General features: G+C 37.9%; 2 protein-coding genes across 5 annotated transcripts in view; one reads left to right on the plus strand and one right to left on the minus strand.

Moving 5' to 3' along the window:
- LOC150089814 (UBX domain-containing protein 4) overlaps window positions 1-12,912 on the plus strand; it is a 206,620-nt gene extending 193,708 nt beyond the window's left edge. For 2 of the 3 annotated variants that reach the window (XM_090389660.1, XM_090389659.1), the window contains exon 14: window positions 12,104-12,912. In XM_090389660.1, the coding sequence (XP_090245786.1) occupies window positions 12,104-12,248 (145 nt within the window). In that variant the 3' untranslated portion in view covers window positions 12,249-12,912. The remainder of the gene's footprint in view (window positions 1-12,103) is intronic. The other variant, XM_090389661.1, reaches the window with a different exon arrangement.
- Window positions 12,913-17,178: 4,266 nt separating this feature from the next.
- The window catches only part of LOC150089815 (uncharacterized), a 193,177-nt gene continuing 190,535 nt past the window's right edge, over window positions 17,179-19,820 (minus strand). For both annotated transcript variants that reach the window (XM_090368833.1, XM_090368832.1), the window contains exon 16: window positions 17,179-17,265. In XM_090368833.1, coding sequence (XP_090224959.1) covers window positions 17,241-17,265 — 25 coding nt within the window. In that variant the 3' untranslated portion in view covers window positions 17,179-17,240. The remainder of the gene's footprint in view (window positions 17,266-19,820) is intronic.

The raw sequence follows: 19,820 nt of genomic DNA on the forward strand, positions 1-19,820 counted from the left end.
TAGTGAAATTGGACAGAGGGAAAGAAGTAACTGCGGTTGCTTTTAAAACTGTGCCCTTTCCAATTGCTACAGATGACAGCAATCACATTGATTCTAAGCTACATCCTACTGCAGTGACCTTTCTTAAGGGGAAAAAACTAGTCGAATCAAAGCAGCTTACTATCATTGGCAGAATTGGAAGGTGACTTTACAGAGTACAACTCTGAACACTGGGCATCTTCTGGGCAACCTAAATACATGAGGGATTTCTTTAAAAAATGTCGGGCACTTAGCATCAATAATACCTCTGCTGTAATAAGCCTAAAAGCTAGAGTAGCAAGGGTATTAAAAATAGAATATTGAGCACTTGGTGGTAATAGATGGTCTTTGTCATTTCATTAATTTGTGTGCTCAAAAAGGTTTCAGCATACCTTCCTGTGAAAGTGGATGAACATGTGAAAAATGCTTACTACTGTCTAGAAATAAGTGCTAAAGGAAAGATTTCATGCATCACTTTGCCAGTGCTGATACTGAAAGGAAAGATTTGAATTTTATGTGTATGTGGCTGTCTATGGGTAAATGCTTAGCTTAGACTGGTGGAACAGTGGCACTCTGTGACAAGTCTGTTTAAAAATATGTTAGGAGTGGTGAGAAAAGAACCCATGTGAACCCTTTTCAAAGTTGCTCATTCGAAAAGTATAACAAGCAATCACTGCTGATTAGCACCAAATGACATTGAAATCCAGTTCATAATCCAAAAGAAGTTTTAAAAGAAGACAAATTAAGAATTCCTCAAGGAAAAAAATTTCTGAATTGCAAACTTCTGGTGAAACCAGTTATAAACATTCCAAGAAAACCAGAAACCCATTAAGTATGCAACTTATCCTCACATGTGAAGAAAGCCTGTTTGCTGTTTGTGTTCCTCTGTTCTTTGTTCAGTGAGCAAATACTTTATTGCTACATTTCACTGGTGCACAAGTTCCTATTGAAAAATGGTATTCTTATAAATGCTGAGGTAGTAAAATTTTCATCCAGTTGGCAGTGTTTATCATTATTGAATATGAAATTTTTTGTTGACATTTCCAATGCTCCTTTGGTGTCATTGAAGATAAAACAACAGATGTTATGCAGTACTTCAGATCTTCTCTTCCTGATGAAACTTATCTGTGCAGGTAGCACAGTAGTTATAATCACTGTCCTCCCCACACTGGGTGGAAAAGGCTTGGGTTTGAATCCAGTTGATGACAGGAGGAACTTTTATGGGCTTTTTTTTCACTCTCTGGATGAGTTGGTCAGTATCAGGTGTGGAAAGTAAAGTTCATTCCTTGCCCATTCCCAGAAACTCAGGTTTTTCATCTAGCAAAACAGGCAAATTGACCAGAGAATAGAAGCAATTTGTGGACATATTACATGTGGGCAGAAGAGTTAGTTCTGTCAGGTTTAGTGTGAGAACCTATCCAAAGCTATTATAAAAGAAGAAAGAATTGATGTACATTTTGGGGAACTGAGTGCAAAAGGAAACTTGAAATATAACAAATTATTCCAAGATTGCTTGGCATTTTAACATTTTCTCATAACACTGCTGGGTAAGAGGATTTCAGCTAGGTGAAATGAAACTTGTCTGCACCAGTAGCAGAGTGGTTATAATTACTATCCACCTCCTCACACTGGATGAAAATGGCTTGAGTTTGAGTCTTGTCAATGACATGCGGAATTTTTGTGGGCTTTATTCATTCTGTGTCTGAGTTAGTCAGTCTCAGCTGCAGATGTTTTTCTTCTAACAAAAAAGGCAAATCAACCAGAGAAAACTTGCACTTTATGGACACAGCAAATAAATAAGTTCTCAGGTGGCCTAATATGACACCTTTTTTTTGATGAAACTTTGGAAGTGCCCTTGATAGGCAAGTCTAAACAACAAAACCATTATTATAGATGAAACTTTGACGCAAAATCAGTTGGTATCTAACAGACAATCCAAATAGAAACCCACAGACAGAAAAATCTTAAAAAAGTATATATTGGAGAATGTACTGTACTAGCAAATAATCCTGTGGCTGTATTTTAATATAAAAAATGTATGCCATCAAAGAAATTTAATTTCTAGTCCAAAATCTGTATTTTGAAAAATTCCCTTACTTTCATTCTGCTTTTCCTGAAAAATATCCTACTTTGTCCTACTTAAAATTAATAAATCTCCAGCTTTTCGAAAGTCAAAATGTATCAGCTATGTGTATTCCTTAATTTGAATTTGTCACTTGTTCCAGTGTTACTTAATACCTTGAAAAATTTGCCTTCATTCATTTTACTGTCTCCATTCATCACTTTATAAACCTCATTCAGATTAGATCTCCTCTTTTGTTTTGTCCATATTCGGTTTCCTTCTCTTCTCCCCCATCCCCATATAAACATCCTTTTTCCAATCACATTTGCTATCTTTGGACCTTTTCAAAAAACTGTCTGCATATACAATTCCAAGTGTGGTCTCGTGTAGTGGAATTGTAACTCTTCTTTCTCTACAGGTAATTACTTGATAAATCATTGACAAGACTCCATATGGGCCCTCCTCTGCACCTCTCTGCACTGCACAGAAAATTACATGTCTGACTGTGCCAAAAGTTCTCAAATTCCTTTTTATCCTCTACTGCTTTTAATTCAAAACCTCCCATATATTATTATTTTCAGTATTAACACATAGTTGCCACTTGATGCTGGCCATTGAATACTTTCCTAATATTTTTATCATTTGCAAATTTTTGTTTCATATTCCTTTCCCTGGTCAATGTCATTAACCCTTTCCAGAGTGAATTCCCTGAAAATGAGTTTTCAAAATTTCACAAAAGAAACTCATTCCACAGAGCCATCTCTGTGGAGTGAGTTTCTTTTGTGAAATTTTGAGAATTCATAAAAATGAAAACTTTGTACATAAATGCTTTTAAATATTTTTTTCTTATTTTGACTTGGTTGTGATATATTAGAGTGAAATTATTTCAAAAAATTATATAAAAACTCATTGTTACTTCTTTTTTTAATGTAAAGACACTTGGCTAAATTTCATCTTCTGGATCTGTATTCCAGAAATTTCTATGCCATCTATTATAATCCATAATTACTTGGAAAACAGATTACAGCACTTACTGGAAGATTACAAGAGAATTCATACATAAACAGAGACATTATAAAATGTACTTGAAACAACCTTTAAAAATGTGTCTCTGGAAAAGGTTAAGGAAAACTGGCAACAGGAGTGGTCCAAGCACCGATCCTTTAGGAACGCAACTTCTAATCCCAGCCCATTCGGAAGAGTAACCATTAATTACAACCCCTTGTGGCACCTCTGTAGCCAGGTGGGAAGGAGAAGCAGTGCGTAGCACACGCTTCTTGATTAGACCGGGGTTTGAGCCCGTCACCACCAAATACGGAGGATGCAGAAAGGTCAGGGAATGACCACCACATATTCCCGGAGCAATATGGCCTTAGTCGCTAATGCTCCTAAAAAAAAAAAAAAAAAAAAACCTTGTTCCTTGTTATCCATTTAAGAATATAACTGAACCTGTAAATGTTATGAGAAAGATATAGATATTGCACACTTGATAGCAATCCTCAAAGTTTTATTGAAATTTCACCATGATAGAGCAGAATTGTGTAAGTGGTTGAGTGCATGGCTAATTTTATTTATGTCACAGTTTTAAATAATTAAAGAGTATAGAAACTTGGTTCAATACCCAATAAACTAATACTTTTAGTTTACAGCTTATGTGGAGTTAATTGTCTTTTACTGAATAATTTGTACTTAGTGTTTATAGAATTAATCTTGCTTTTTATCCCAATATGTTGCAGATAATATAACAATCTGCCATGTAAACTGAATCTTGCTAAGGTCCACCCACATAAGCAGTGCCAAAGTATTTCCTGTATCCAATTCATGAGTGACAATAACAGTTTATAAGGTTAATTAAACAAGATTGTTCCTATTAGCAAAAAAGGCCTTGTGCATCAGGATAAACATTTCATAAAATAAATCTTGACACAGCAGACAACAACAAAGAAACCTTATTAAATTTTCTTTAACATTTAAAAAGAAATGTATATATATTTTTTTCTTTCTGACATCATACCGTTGTTCCCTGGAGAAAACCCGTCCTAACTATCCAAATGATTCTGTATTGCATTTATAATCATTACCTCAATGATTTTCCACACCACTGAAGTCAGACTGACTAGTGTGTAGTTACCCACTTCATTTTTAGAGTCCACTTTACAGATTTGGGGTGATTCTCGTGGCCCTGAGAATTGCCCCTGAGTGTCATAAAGCCCTCATTGCCTTTATTTGCTTTCAGGCTCAAAATATTTTTTATATCAGTGTTACAGAAATTACAGCTGACTGTAATTTTTGTAACTCTGATTCTGCATTGCTCAGGATCACCAGTACAGTTTCTCCTCACCATTAAGTGACCTTTATCTGTAAAGATCAATACAAAGTACTCATTCAGCTTCTCAGCTGGGTAATTGACTTTCCAGCAGTAGTATTTGTATTAGTAATGGCAAATTATGCAAGGAAGCAAGCCTGGGATAATCAATGGGTTATATATTGGGATATACCTTGGAAAAATTACCCTCTTTTTCTTGCTGGCAAAATTCCTGTATATCATTGATAAAACCCCATGAAATAACATGGGGTTTTACATTGATAAAATCCCATGCAGTCTGTCTGCACTGTTAGAGAATTCATGTCAGAGTGTACAGTTATCCTCCGGTCTTCTTCATTCTCCACCATCCAGTTGGTATATTATTCTCAGATTACATTGATATTGTATGATATTCTGAAGTTGAAGAAATAACCTTCTCCTCCATTGAAACAATGGAACTCATTGGTTGGATTCTGTTATGATAAACATAATGCCTTCATTCTGCAGTTTTATACTGAGAATAAGGCAGTTCATGTCTGTATCATGTACATAATGATTTACCATAGTCACCTAGAAAGAACAAGTTTTTCAGTATAGTCAATTTCCCCTGCCCCATTTTATATGTTGCTTAAAATTTGCTGAATAAAAAGAACAAGTTAGTTTCAGGCATATTAGCAAATAGTAATAATCTGATTGATAACAAGCAAACCAAAAAATAAAGCAACAACTTTTTTCGCATATGCTATATATATTTTTTTTTTTTTTTTTTTTTATTAAAACGTGAACAGTAGATACATTTTCAACAACAACAACTACTGTATTTACATTCTATGTACAAAGCAAAAAGGAAAGATAAAGAAAAACTTTTTAGAAAGAAATACAAAGGTTTCAAAATTTTAATTTCAGGAAATAAGAAAAAAACAGTTTCTTGGGGTTGGGTCGTTCTCCTGTTAAGTGTCACAAGTTGAAGGTGATGGACTGTTCAGTGATGGTGAAGAGGTGACCGCCACTGTTCCATTCGCTGTTAAGATGATCCACAGTTTCTGGTCTTTTGCAGTGGAATTCGAGTAGGAGTCTGCTCTGCAACTTCCTCCGTAGGCTCCACTTCAGATGTTGCGCCGATGTGTCGACAGGTGGCACGTCATCACTGCTTCTTGTGTGCTTCAAGTAGAAGCTGTAAATGACGGCCTTGGCCGCAATGAATAGGAAGTTGCAGGTGGTGTGTGCTGTCTGCTCAGAGTGAAGTAGGTACCAGTAGTCCTCCGGAGTGTGGGCGTGGTTGCAGGCAAGCTTTGCTGCATCCAAAGCGTATTTGACGAGTTCCTTGTTCACAGGGCATGCCAGGTATATGTGTTCCAGGGTACCTGGGGTGGCGCAGAAGAGGCAGTAGTTTGAGGAGCGTAACCCGAAGATTTGTAGCTTGACTGGGGTGGGAAGGATGTTGTGCCACAGTCTCCACTGGATGTCTGCGTCCGATTTGGAACATTTCGTCCTGTACGGAAGGTTCCACTGAAAGTTTGATGGTGGCTTGTGGTGAGTGGAGAGGGGTGCAGGGACAGCTTGGCAGGTGGATGACTGGAAAATCGTGGTTGCATGGCGAGACATGATTAGCTGATAGACTTTTTTGGAGGGTGCAGGAGACAGAGGTACCGTGTCTTCTGGTGATGTGATGACGAAGGTTGGTGTAAGCGAGGATCCAGTGACATTTCCAATCCCTTTAGTTGTAGTGATGTCTGGAAGAGCTTGTGTGATCGCTGATTTTAGATGTATGTGTTGCTGCTTTGCATTAATGGTTTTAATGGGCAAATCTTCTGATCCTTTCCATTCAAGGCTTGGTGTCAGGAGGTCGCCTATGGTTCTTATTCCTGCCCAGTTCCACGTAGGGAAGAAGAGAATATCATCATTTGCAGGGTCTATTATTCTTTTATTGTAGAAGAGCGGTTCTGAAAGTATTCCGGAAAGGGATGTTCTCTCAAGATTATGGTGAAGGTTTAGCTTTTTCCAGCGGTATAGTGCGTCTTTATAAAACGGCGGTAGTTTGAGTGGTACTGGTGCCATGTCCATTCTCAATATTGTTGAAAGGGATAGTCCTCTAGTGGCTGTGGCTAGTAGTTTATCCGTAGTGTTGGATTGTGCGTATTTTGTTTGCAGCGTCTTAAGAAGAAAGGTGATCCGGAATGCTGTGATTTTGTCGTCTAAAGAGACCAACCCTTGACCCCCGTGAGTAAGTGGTTGGCTAAGTTTGGAGCAGGACATCCAGTTGGTTTTGTTCCAAAGGAAGCTTCGGATAGATGCCTGGATTTGGTGGAGGAAGTCAGCAGGTGGAGTGAGAATTTTGAAGGTGTGCCAGAGAACGCTTGCCGCCATATGATTGACCACAAGCACTCTCCCTCTCAGCGAAGATGTGGCGCACACGCTTCTCCATCTTCCGAGTACTTTGTTGAAACGACTCAGCAATTCGGGCCAGTTCTTCTGGGAGAAAAGGAGGGTATTGCCGAGGTACACACCTAGGTATTTCTGTCCCTCGCTGGACCATGTGCCTTGGATGGGGGAGTCGGTTCTAGTTTTCCAGTTGCCAGCCCACAGGCCGCTGGTCTTACAGTGGTTGAGTTTTGCGCCTGATGCTTGAGCATAAAGATCATGAGCCTTTTGAATGACTTCAAATTCACTCTCGTGTCGTATTGCAATTGTGACGTCATCTGCGTATGCTGAGTAGGTTATATTTAGGTGGGGTTCTGGTAGCAGCGTTCGTCGGGATTGTATACTGGTGGCAATTTTATTAAGGAATGGTTCTATGGCAATTGCATAGAGTTGTCCAGAGAGTGGGCAGCCTTGTTTTATCCCTCTGGAATACGGAAAGTGGCAGGTGAGCTGGTTGTTGAGTTTCAGGCAGAATTTGGCTTCCTTATATAGCAGATGGATTGTTCCGATGATGTAAGGTCCATATCCAAAGGCTTTCAAGGTTTGAAATAGGTAGCTGTGTTCAACGCTGTCAAATGCCTTTTCCTGGTCAAGGCTAATTAGTGCTAGGAATTCTCTTTGGCTGTTTGCAGTGGAGAGGAGGTCTCGGATCAGATGTAGATTGTCGTGAATCGATCTTCCAGGTACAGAATATGTTTGTTGGTGATCGATGATATCAGGGAGCGTGGCTTTTAATCTATTGGCGATGGCTTTGGAAATGATTTTACAGTCCGTGTTCATTAAGGAAATCGGGCGCCAGTTTTGTAGATTGGCGCGATTTCCTTTCTTGGGAATCAGTCGAGCGACAGAGGTGGTGACCGAAGCTGGTAGTCCATGGAACTGAGCTTCTTCAAGCATTTCAAAGAGTAGCATTCCGAGTTGATCCCAAAACGTTTGGAAGAATTCAGAAGTCAGTCCGTCCAGACCTGGTGATTTATTTTTGGAAAGGGCTTTGCATGCTGCTGTTAGTTCTTGTAGGGTGATTTGTTTCTCCATGCTGCAATGGGCCGTATGGGAGATTTTTTTAAGTCCTGAAAGGATTTCCTCCGTTGCCTTTGTAGAGGTTTCTTGAGAACTGTAAATTTCTCTATAAAATCTTGTTACTTCAGAGAAGATTTCCTCTGGGTCTTCAGTGATGTTTCCGTTTTGCAGCTGAATGGCAGTGATGGTGGTTGATTTCTGATGTCTGCTTTCTAATGAGAAAAAGTATTTGGTCGGGGCATCAGATAGATTTATGTGGGTGTATCTTGATCGGAGCAGGGCGCCTTTTGCAGAGTGTTCTAAGTGGGTTTGTATGGCTTGTAGTGTTGACTGGTAGGTCTGACTTTCAGATGGGAGATTTTTCAGCCTTTGCTCAAGTTGATAGAGGTTATTACGCTTTTGTTGACTTTTCTGTTGGCTGTAGGTTTGGGAGAATGATTTCAGTTTACTTTTAAATCTAGGCCACCACGTGTTCATGGGCTCCAATCTGTCTTTGGATTGGGCAAGGTTGGATATCAGGTCTTGCAGCTTAGAGATGTATTCCTTGTCTTGAAGAAGGCTATTGTTGAACATCCAATAAGCACCTCTACTTTTGTAGTGATTGGGTGAGAAAGAGAGCTGTAATTTGATAAAGGAGTGATCTGAGATATAAGACGGCAAATGTGTGATGCTTCTGACCAGGGGGATGGTGTGTTTTGGGATGTAGTATCTGTCCAGTCGGGCTTGGTAAGGTAGTCTTGCTGATGCTGTATTTGCTGATCTCCAGGTGTAGGACTTTTCTTCTGGGTGCTGGTGTCTAAATACGTCGACCAATTCATTGTTGTTTATCAAGGCTTGCAGGTTATTGATTAATGTTGTGCGGTGCTCAGTGCATCGTGCTCTGTCCATTTTTGGGTCAAGAGTGCAGTTGAAGTCGCCAGCAAGAATGATATGTTCTTGATCTATGGTAGAGAGGTGGCTTTGTATGAAGTTGGTTATTTGGATAGCGAGTCTGTCCTGCTGTGGCATGTAGATGTTAAAAAGGTGCAGGGTTTCCTTCTGGGGTGTATCCAGGAGGGCGTAAATTGCGTAGCCAGCGATCTCTGCTATCACATTGAGCTTGCAGGCTGACCTTTGATGAAGGCCGATACTCACTCCTGCCCCATGATGTTGTTGTGTTGGAGAATGATGAAATACATATGGCCAATCTGCCCATTTCAAGGATGGCCTTGTGTCTGTTTTAATATTTGTTTCTTGTAGGAAGAGTAGGTCGGCATGATGTCGTTGGACCTGGTGAAGGATCAGCTTATTGCGCGATGCAGAGGAGCATCCTCTTGCATTAAGTGATAGCATGCTAAGAGTCAGCATTATCTGCAGGGATAAAGATAAGGGTTTTGCAAGTTTTGGGGCGGTTAACATCCTGATTGATGATATTGCTGTTCAAGCCCGTTAATCAAGTAGTACAGGCGTTTGGATCTATTCACATCTGCTCTGTCTTTCTTTCCTTTTAGTTTGGAACGCAGACCCGTAAGTTGTGAGATCAGCTCGGGTATGTTAGAGGTGAACTTCAGAGCTGTCACCAGCTTCTGTGGCGAGCCGCGTACTTCCCGTAGAAAGGATCGTAGTTTCTCCACAGTTAAAGGACCTTTAGTGTAGGGAAAATCGGTTTCCTCGTCCTCTGAAGCACTTGAATAGTGAGAATCACAGTTGGTCTCTTCTTCAGTGCCCAGAAATTCGGGTTCTTCATTTGGATCGTCAGTAGTTTGTAGCTGTTTATTTATTTCCATACTTGGTGGTATGATGGACTTATTTGAGATCTGGCCGTTTATCTTCTGTGGTGTTCTGTATTTATTTTCGTCGCCCCTGTTGTTTTTGTTTGCGGTTTGCTCTTTTCCTGCCGCCGTGTGCGTTGTCTTCTTCTGTTTTGTGGCTTTGGACGTGGTCTGCCTTGGGGGTTGCTTTTGAGATAAAACTCTTCGGTCTCCTGAAGAGATTGCGTCCTGGTCTTCTGTGGTTTTTGAATTTTCTTTTTCTAAAGAGTTTGTTGTGGGGAGCATCTCAGACTGTTTGACAGTTTCTTCAGCATCCTCATTTTCTCCAACAGTCAGCTCGCTTTGTGCATCTGGCCTGACCCAGGTTGGTGCCGCCTGAATTTCGGTATTACTTTCAGAAGAGTTAGAGATATGCGGGCAGTTTTTCCTGATGTGACCCTCTTCGTGGCAGAAGAAACATTGTGAGGAAATGGAGGTATAGAAGGTGTAAGTTATTCCGTTTAGATCGGTGTTGATGAGTTTTGGGATGTTTGCTGCGTCATTGTTGGCGAAGTGCATAAGTGCTTGCCTGCGGAAGCTTTTTATATGCGAAAATTCCGGTTTCGTGGTTGCTGCAGAGAGTGTGCGTATTTTCCCGGTAACTGATCCGTATTTGGATAAAATCCCTCTCAGAAAGTGATGAGGGATTTCAGGTGGGACGTTTGAAATTGTGACTTTCGTTGGTGCTAAGGCAATTGGCGCCGCTTCTAGGTGATGAAGACCGATGTCTACTCCATTTTGCAGGATAGTTTGTGCCCATGAGGGGTGGCTGAAATACACCTGCACAGTTCCCGCCACACGGGATGCGTGGGTAATATTTTTCGGTGGTACTTTCTCCGCAATCGCTGTAAGGTACTGTTCTAAGGGAGTGTTTTCCTTGGTAGCGAAAATTACTATTCCATTTTCCCGGGAAGTAATAGCGGTTGCTTCATTTGTAAGAGCGTTGTTCGACCGCATATGCTATATAGATAAATAGATAGATAGATAGATAGATAGATTAGAGTATGAATGGAGAAATGCTGACTACATCAGATGTAGTAACAATGGAAAAAATTAAATAGGCACCTGTAAAATAAAATTAAATAAAAATAATACATATAGTACTTAATGCTATAGATCCAATGATTTTAACTTCATCATCAAGGGTCAGCAGCCAAAACCAAAGGAAATACAGCAAGAAGCAAGGCCCCTGTTTCCGATATGACATATACGTAGTAAAAAAGTAGGCTAATGTATATTGCATAGCCAACCTGACAGAGACCAAAATAGAAAGGAATAAAAACCAGATCAAATCTAAAATAAAAATTAAGATTAAATTAAATTAAATTAAAATATCAAGCAACATGAGGCATTTAAACAAAAGTAATGTAAAATGAAGACGAAAGGATATAGACTAAGGAGGACAACTTGCTGTGGTGCCAAGCAGGAGCCAGTGATATGGGCTGAAGGTTGATATTCAAAAATGTCAGCCTGGCTGTATCGGTGAACCAAAGAAGTTAGCAAATTAGTTCCCTTCCCAGCGTATTTATAACATATTAAAGTAACCCCAAGTGTGGGAGAGACTGTATAAATAGTTCAAAGTTAACATTACCACTGTGATAGGGAGGTTGGCAATTAAACAAATGAGGCATATCAACCCAGTATAGGAGAGAAATACAAAACTGATAAAGTAGCATAAAAAGACTCTAAACTTTGTTGGAGACGAAAAGAGCGAGTGATAGCAGAAAAATAGCATCTCGAATATTGCTTTCGGTCAATCTAATTGCTCACGAGAAATAAAAAAAACATAGGGTACAAGAACAGTAAAAAGTAATTGAAAGAAGGGGAATACAGTGGTGCTCGGGAAGTCTGGGGTTATGAAACCGTACCAATAGTAGGACCCTGGACATAGGTCTGGGAATATGCTTCATGTGTAATGTTAGTCAGTAATGTTATTTTATTATCATAAATATATGACAAATAATCTAAAAAACAAAAATAACCATCAAAATATAATACCCCTGTAGTTAGCCAGTGATCAGATGAATGCATTTTAAAATTATGCAACTCTAGTAGCAGAGTTAAGATCTAAACCATGATATTTAGTATAACTTGAATAATTGTAAAAATCAGAATATTCAAATCTCAGCTCCCAATAAGCTACCATGAATTATCATATTTTGCTGCAGAGAGTATCTTTGGTAGATGTGGCTGTAATTTGAATATTGATTATTCATCTGTAGAGGAATGCATACTAAAAAGAAGAAAAGTCTCTTTTTTTTGCATTATGATTTATTGTTTTGATTGAACTATAATAATAGTGCATTTGTGATAATCCTTTATAATTTATTTTTTAAAAACATCAATAAATATATTAATTTATTTAATTTTAAATTATGTCAAATGCTGGAATGAATTTAAATAGTTTATTGTTAGTAAAATTTAAAAATAGTTTGTTAAACTAAAATCATTATGTTGCCTCTCCCTTTTCTTTTTCCTTTCATGTAGTTCTTCTGTGCATAACCGGCAAACTGGCATAGATCAGTCAAGTAACTTTTATCGAAGAGAAGGAAATATTTTTCGCCTCTGCAATCAAAACAGCGATGAAGATGAAAATAATACGTGGAATGGCAATTCAACCCAGCAGATGTGAAAATGTTACTATCAACAAATCTGTAAAGACTGATATAAAGTCTCAAAAAAGATTAGAAATTTATGTACAGTATTTTTTGTTTATTTTAGCAAAAATAAATCTATAAATTTATAGATTGTACTGCAGATGGTGAAGAAAACTAACACAAGTATCAAAAATTAATAATATTTTAACTTCATTTCATCTAGTCTGGATTCATCCAATTTATCTGAAAAATTATAGTTTTGCCACGTTTTTTCTAACAGTAAAAGCTAAAATTGCTAAATTGTAAGAAATAATGTTGCTTACTAAAAAATTACTATTGCAGATTTGTGCTTGGCTAGTTGAACATAGAATGCCAGCAAATTCAGTCACATTTAAAAGCCATTATTATGTTGCATAGAATGCATGGATATATAGTAATGTGCTAAACAAAAGCCCTTAAAATTTAAAGAATTTTTCCATTTTTTTATAGGCTAAAAACAAAGTTCATTCTGCCCCTCTGCTGTAAAAGTATTAGTTCAGAAGCATGTAGACTGCAGTTGTTTGAACAGACAAATCCTTTATTAATTTACTGTTGTGATTTTATTTACAGAAAGTGTATATTTTTTGTTCAGCCTGAATTTTATGGTGCCTTGTCCATGTTTGTGTGGGTTTGGGAATATAAAACATCGATTCAAATAAACACGAGTTCCTTTAAAATCTGTAATCTTTTATTGTAATTAAAGATTTTTATTCAAATATTTATTTTTCATGACTGAAGCTACATTGTTATGAAAACATTATAAAATAAGTTTAGAAACCAGTGTTCATAAAAGTATCATGACGTAACGATATAATTGTTAAAAAGGAATGGTTAAATAAACACAAGCTTGAAGAATGATGATTAAAAACATTTTACTATTGGTTGATTTAAAGGCTTTAATATAGAATAATTAGTATTAATAAAGGCAAAATGAGGTAAGGGAGCATGGTTATTTGGCATCAGTCTTGGGGGAAGGCTGTAACCAGATTTGATCTAAGTATTTGTCTAACCTTCCTTAAATTTACATAAGCTCTCTAATTCTACTAGATTAGTTCACAAGCTATTCTAATTGTTAATAATCCTTTGACTAAGAAAGCTTTTATATCTAGGCTAGAACTGTCCTTCTTAATTTAGAGTACATGTTCTCCAGTTTGTGCTACATACAGAAGGGTCCTCTGTGGCAGTATACTGATTTCACCACGTCACTACTTTGGAGAGGTCTAGGTTTGAACCCCATTGAGATGAAAAACATTCTTAGAGGATTCTTCATTCAGAGTTTAATTAGCTGATCTCAAGTTTAGAAATTGGAGTTGGTCACAAATTATTATGGATTTTTCATCCCACACATTAATCAGATGTAATGTAATTCAAATTGCCTTAAAAACTAAATACGTATTAGTCTACTATACTATGAACTAGATGTCTCACAAACCAAATTACTTTATATGTTACAAATACAGTAGATTTAAGTTAACTGGGGGCAGCCGTTTATTTGGGGCAAACTTTGAACAGAAACAAATTGAGAATATAACCCAAATTTGTTTCGCTTATTTGGGCCACTACACCACTTAACTACAGAAGTAGTCTGTAGTTAACGACAAAAGTAGTGTAAATGGCATCAATTTAACTATATCTCATATTGTGACTACCTTCACAATGAGTTACCCTGTATTGCACTACCTCGAATAAGTAATGCTTCACCAATGGAGAGGACTACTGTTACTTATTCTCAGGCGATACTACCACCCAGACAGAACCGTTTCAAGGCTAGTTAGTCTATCATTGGTGAGCGGGTAGAATTAAAAATGAGATACAATTAAATCAATGCCATTTACACCACTTCTGTAGTTTTTTTACTACTATGAAAAAATATGGTGATATATCACTGATGTTCTTATAGTGAATTACCAGTCCTTATCCTATTACACCTTGTGCATTTATTCTTTTTAGTATTATTATTATGCACACCAACTGGTATATGGTGCCTCCGTAGCCAGGTGGGAAGGAGTAGCACTGCGTAGCACACGCTTCTTGATTAGACCGGGGTTCGAGCCCATCACCACCAAATATGGAGGATGCAGAAAGGTCAGGGAATGACCACCGCATATCCCGGAGCAATATGGGCTTAGTTGCTAATGCTCCTAAAAACCAAATAACAAACAAACAACCAACTGGTATCTCTCATATTGTGGAGTTATACTTCACAACTGGGTTGGCATGATTACAACACCGGGATACACCCGCCCGTCAATGATAGGCCAACTAGCCTTGAAATGGTGCCATCTGGGTGGTGGTATCCCCCGAGAATAAGTAACAATAGTCTTCTTCATTGGTGAAGCGTTACTTATTCGAGGTAGAGCAATACATGGCAACTTGTGGAGGTAGTCACAATATGAGATACAATTAAATTGATGCCTTCTGTAGTTTTTTACTACTATGAAAAAATATGGTGATATATCACTGATATTCTTATAGTGCATTACCAATCTGCAGCCTATTATGCCTTGTGCATTTATTCTTTTTAGTTAGATTTTTACAGATGCAAAATTAATGAAATCGAACGTGGTGTCATTATGGTGAAATCAAACATAGGCTAACAACACATGTATTTCACTTATTTATCTCTCCCCCCCCCAGGAAGTACTCAGTAACGTGGAAATCTAGACCTTTCCATTTAGGAGTAACCAGTGATTTTTTTTTTCCCTTTCAAACTAAACCATTTGTTAACATTCCAGTTGCTGGAGAAATGAGTGCTTGCTCTAGAAATCAGTGTAACTGGGAGTTCACCAGGGACTCGAGTATCACATGACCTGCCAAGTGATTCAGGTCCTGGTGTCATTATGGTGAAATCAAACATAGGCTAACAACAGGAGTATTTCTCCCCACAGGAAGTGCTCAGTAATGTGGAAATCTAGACCTTTCCATTTAGGAGTAACTAGTGATTTTTTTTTCCCTTTCAAACTAAACCATTTGTTAACATTCCAGTTGCTGAAGAAATGAGTCCTTACTCTAGAAATCAACGTAACTGGGAGCCCACCAGGGACTCGAGTATCACATGACCTGCCAAGTGATTCAGGTCCCAAAAAAGAATGTCAAATATAAACTGCTCTGGTTGAAAGTGATATAGTTTTATTGGGAGCCTATAGTCAGAGATGTGGGTAACATTTTTTGTAATAAAGATAGGTGGACCAGGACCAGGGTGTGTTTGCTGAGAGCAACAATTGATGATGTTGCCAGCAGATTGTCAGAGTTTAAGGGGGCAAAGAGAGAATTATTATTCATGTGGGGACTAATGATATTAAACAAACCTGACCTGAACATTTGTTGGATAAATACAGGACCATGACTAGGTCAGAATGTGTCTGCAATTTTACCCAGACATGATAGGAGGGATTATATTACAGATGACTGTATATTAGTAAAACTTTTGAACATAAAGGCAAGTAAGGATCCCGGAGTTGATGGCATATATCCTGTTTTGAAGGAGGCTGCCAGGGAATGTATTGAACCACTGAGGTTAATAATGAAGGCATCTTTGTATTCAGAAGAGATTCCTTTGGATTGGAGAAGTGCCAACGTATCACCAATACACAAAGACAGTACTAAGAGTGAAGCTGGTAACTACAGACCAATCAGTCTAACTTCAGTGGCAGGGAAAATCTTAGAGGCAATGATTAAGAGTGCAATCCTGGGATATTTAGGTAGATATGGCATTCTGAGGGATCCGAAACATGTTTTAAAGGAAAATCATGTTTAACTAACTTAGGCTATTTTGATACAGTTACTCATGAGGCTCGATGCAGGGATCAATTTAAGCATAGTTTATTTGGATTTTAGCATAGTCTCTCACGTGAGACTACTGTAAGCTGTAACATGTTGGGATTACTGGAAATATTCTAAGATGGGTGGCTGCAGAGCAGAAGGCAGTGATTAATAGATATCCTTCAGGTTGGTGTAATGTCAGGAGTGGGTCCCTCAAGGTTCAGTTCTTGGACTACTGTTTCTGATTTTCATAAATGACATCAACGGTACAATCAAAGACTCCGATTATGTGGGCTACAGAGCTTGGCAACAAGGCACCTTAGAGGTGACCTAATTGAGGTTTATATGGCTGTGAGAGGGGTTAGTAAAATGAATGAAGGTGGAGTTTTTACTGTTATAAAGAATTCAGGAACTAAGGGCCTTAAATTCAAATTACACAGGGGAAGAGATTTAGACTAGACTAGGAAGTTTTCTTTTAGCCAGCAAGTCATTGATTGCTGAAACAAGTTGCCTTTGCAGGCAGTTGAAGCTGACAGTTTTAATAAATTCAAAGGTTAACTGAATAGTTAATCTATGTGAGGAGGAAAGCACATAATTTGTATTTTCTTATCTATTTTTTTTTTTTTTTTTTTTTTTTTTTTGTCCAGTGCATTAAAAGCCTGTAGCTTTTGAACTATATGGCTATTACTATTATTCTCTTTGTACAAAGTTTTTCTTTAAGGCTTTACTGTGAATGATTTATGTACATGATGTTTTTCCTAATATAGTGACCAATAACAGCAAAAACTGCAGTAACATGTAATATTTTAATGCTTTAAGCTATAATTTATATCTGATTATTCTGTAAGTTAAGGCACATATTACAGAAAAAGAATTACAAGGCCATTTATCAAATATATATTTTTTATTTAAAATCTGCATTTTTGGATCTGTACACCACAAAGCCATAAAATAATCCAAAAACATCTGAAGTCTGTATAGTTAATTCACAAAATAATACTTTTTTTTATTGCTGCTTTCCTAATGGTTACCAGTAACATATGTGCATATTGGCAAAACATGATCTAAACAATCTTGTTTCCTTATATATGATATTTCTTTCAATTTAGTTTTATTTATCTCCAACCTTTTACCGCCTCCAAAAATATTAGGTACATTTTGAAGCATTTGGCAGGACAAATATCCCTTTTATACTTAGTATGGTAGTAAAATCAAGACACACCATATTACTTGCTATCCCGACTTTCCTCTCTGGAATCATAAAATGCAAAACATATTATTCTACGCATTTACAGTTTCTCTACAAAAAAAAAAAAACAACCTTGAATTGCTTATGAGATAAAAAAAAAAAAATTAAAAAATCCATATATGATATTACCAGAAACAAGATCACAGGAATCCTGTTTCTTATATATCAAATGAGGATTACTTACGTGAGTGATGTTGTCAAACTTCTGCATGTAGAAGCAATCTTTGAGAAATTCAGAGAATGCAAACAACTTGAATGGGATATAAAACTATCTTACCAAAAGTCATGGGACATTGCCTGATAGCAGAAAATTGTAGACTAGGAATAACAGAGGGGAGGGAGGTTATACTTCTCATAAAAAGGCATCTGAATGTGGCAAGATTATACCCAGATTAAGAACAATTTCTGGAGAGTATGTGGTGCAAGATAATTAATGATAAAGGAAATTTGTACAGAAGGTTTGCTGCATACCACTTGATAGTGATGGGTACAATAAGTCTTTACGTGCAGTTTGACTGGGGAATATGAATGCCTTGCGGAGGAATTCATTTTACCACTCACTGATTGGAAATCATGGCCTGGCAACTCAACTTGTGGGATAAATTTTTTTGAATCAACTTGAATGATCTGTTCTTCAAACGGGCCTCTGAGGTTGGGTATGTTCATATTGTAGTTTTAAATGTTTTTCACCAACCTTATGTAGAAATAAAACGCAATGAAAACGAAAACTGGAATCTTGATAACTATGTATTTATAATAAATTATATTTGCCTGTATTTACAATAAATTATATTTGACTTTACAACTAAAATATATGAAATATACATTAAAATATACTGGGTTAAGAACATTAAAACACATTAAAATATACTAAATTAAAAGCAATAAAACCATAGCTTTCAAAGGCTCCTGCCTTCTTCTTCAGCTGTATTTTCTTTGTTCTGCGGTGCGTCTTTAAATGCCAGCAGGTTCACGGTACTCATCACGTGTTCCGTTCTCTTGTAGTATGGAACCGGAAGTGGCTCGGGAGTGGGTCATATGGAACCGTTCATCCCTTCTGAGGATAGTAGCCTCAAAGAGGAGATGGATCCGCGTTCCTCTATCTCTATTAATGTTCACTGTGGAACAGATCCGCAAACTCTCGAGCCACTTGCGGTCCCAGAACTTATGCGCCCGATCGGTGATGATAGCATCGTCCGGGGAGATCTGGTGCTGCTTCTCCCAAAATGCTTGGCCATGGCGGACTTACCATACTCTGCATTTCTTATTGCCTTAGTGTGCTCCCCCAGATGATCTTTGAGACGGTGTTTTGTTTCCCCCACAATCCGGGCATCTAATACTATATACGACCCCACTTGCATTCTCTTTTTGAATGGGGTCCTTTGCTTGTGACACGATTGTGTGCAGCCTCCGCCCTGGAAGCTGCACACAATGCATCTGATAATTTCTTAGTATTCTAGTTATATGATCGGTTAGACCCAGATAGTAGGGAATATATGCAGTGGATACTGGCGTAAAAGATTCGCCTCTCCTCTGATTTCCTTTAATATATTTTTCTATAATCCTTTAATATATTTTTCTTTACTTGTAAAGGACCCCATTCAAAAAGAGAATGCAAGTGGGGTTGTATATAGTATTAGATGCCCGGATTGTGGGGAGTGTTATGTAGGGGAAACAAAACGCCGTCTCAAAGATTGTCTGGGGGAGCACACTAAGGCAATAAGAAATGCGGAGTATGGTAAGTCCGCCGTGGCCGAGCATTTTTGGGAGACGCAGCACCAGATCTCCCCGGACGATGCTATCATCACCGATCGGGCGCATAAGTTCTGGGACCGCAAGTGGCTCGACAGTTTGCGGATCTGTTCCACAGTGAACATTAATAGAGATAGAGGAACGCGGATCCATCTCCTCTTTGAGGCTACTATCCTCAGAAGGGATGAACGGTTCCATATGACCCACTCCCAAGCCACTTCCGGTTCCATACCACAAGAGAACGGAACACGACGAGTACCATGAACCTGCTGGTATTTAAAGACGCACTGCAGAACAAAGAAAATATCGCTGAAGAAGAAGGCTGGAGCCTTCGAAAGCTATGATTTTATTGCTTTTAATTTAGTATATTTTAATGTGTTTTATTGTTCTTAACCCAGTATATTTTATATGTATATTTCCATATATTTTAGTTGTAAAGTTAAATATAATTTATTGTAAATACAGGCAAATATAATTTATTATAAATACATAGTTATCAAGATTCCAGTTTTCGTTTTCATTGTGTTTTATTTCTACATAAGGTTGGTGAAACACATTTAAAACTACAATATAATAATTTGAATGATCTGTATCAACGTATCACAGAGATGTCAAGGGAGCAAGAAAATTCTTAATCTGGTCATAATCAGTGTCTCGATATTACAAACATGATGGGACAGGAACTGTTAGTAGAGAGTGACCATAGTGCCCTAAAATGGACAGTGATAAATGAAATTTCTGTAGTCGGGGCAAGGGAAAGTTTTAAAGGTTTTAAGAAAGGTGATTATTGTGGACTGAAAGGTTC

This window comes from Mastigoproctus giganteus, chromosome 2 (assembly GCF_048544385.1).
Source record: "Mastigoproctus giganteus isolate SK-2022 chromosome 2, ASM4854438v1, whole genome shotgun sequence".
Taxonomy (NCBI): Eukaryota; Metazoa; Arthropoda; class Arachnida; order Uropygi; family Thelyphonidae; genus Mastigoproctus; species Mastigoproctus giganteus.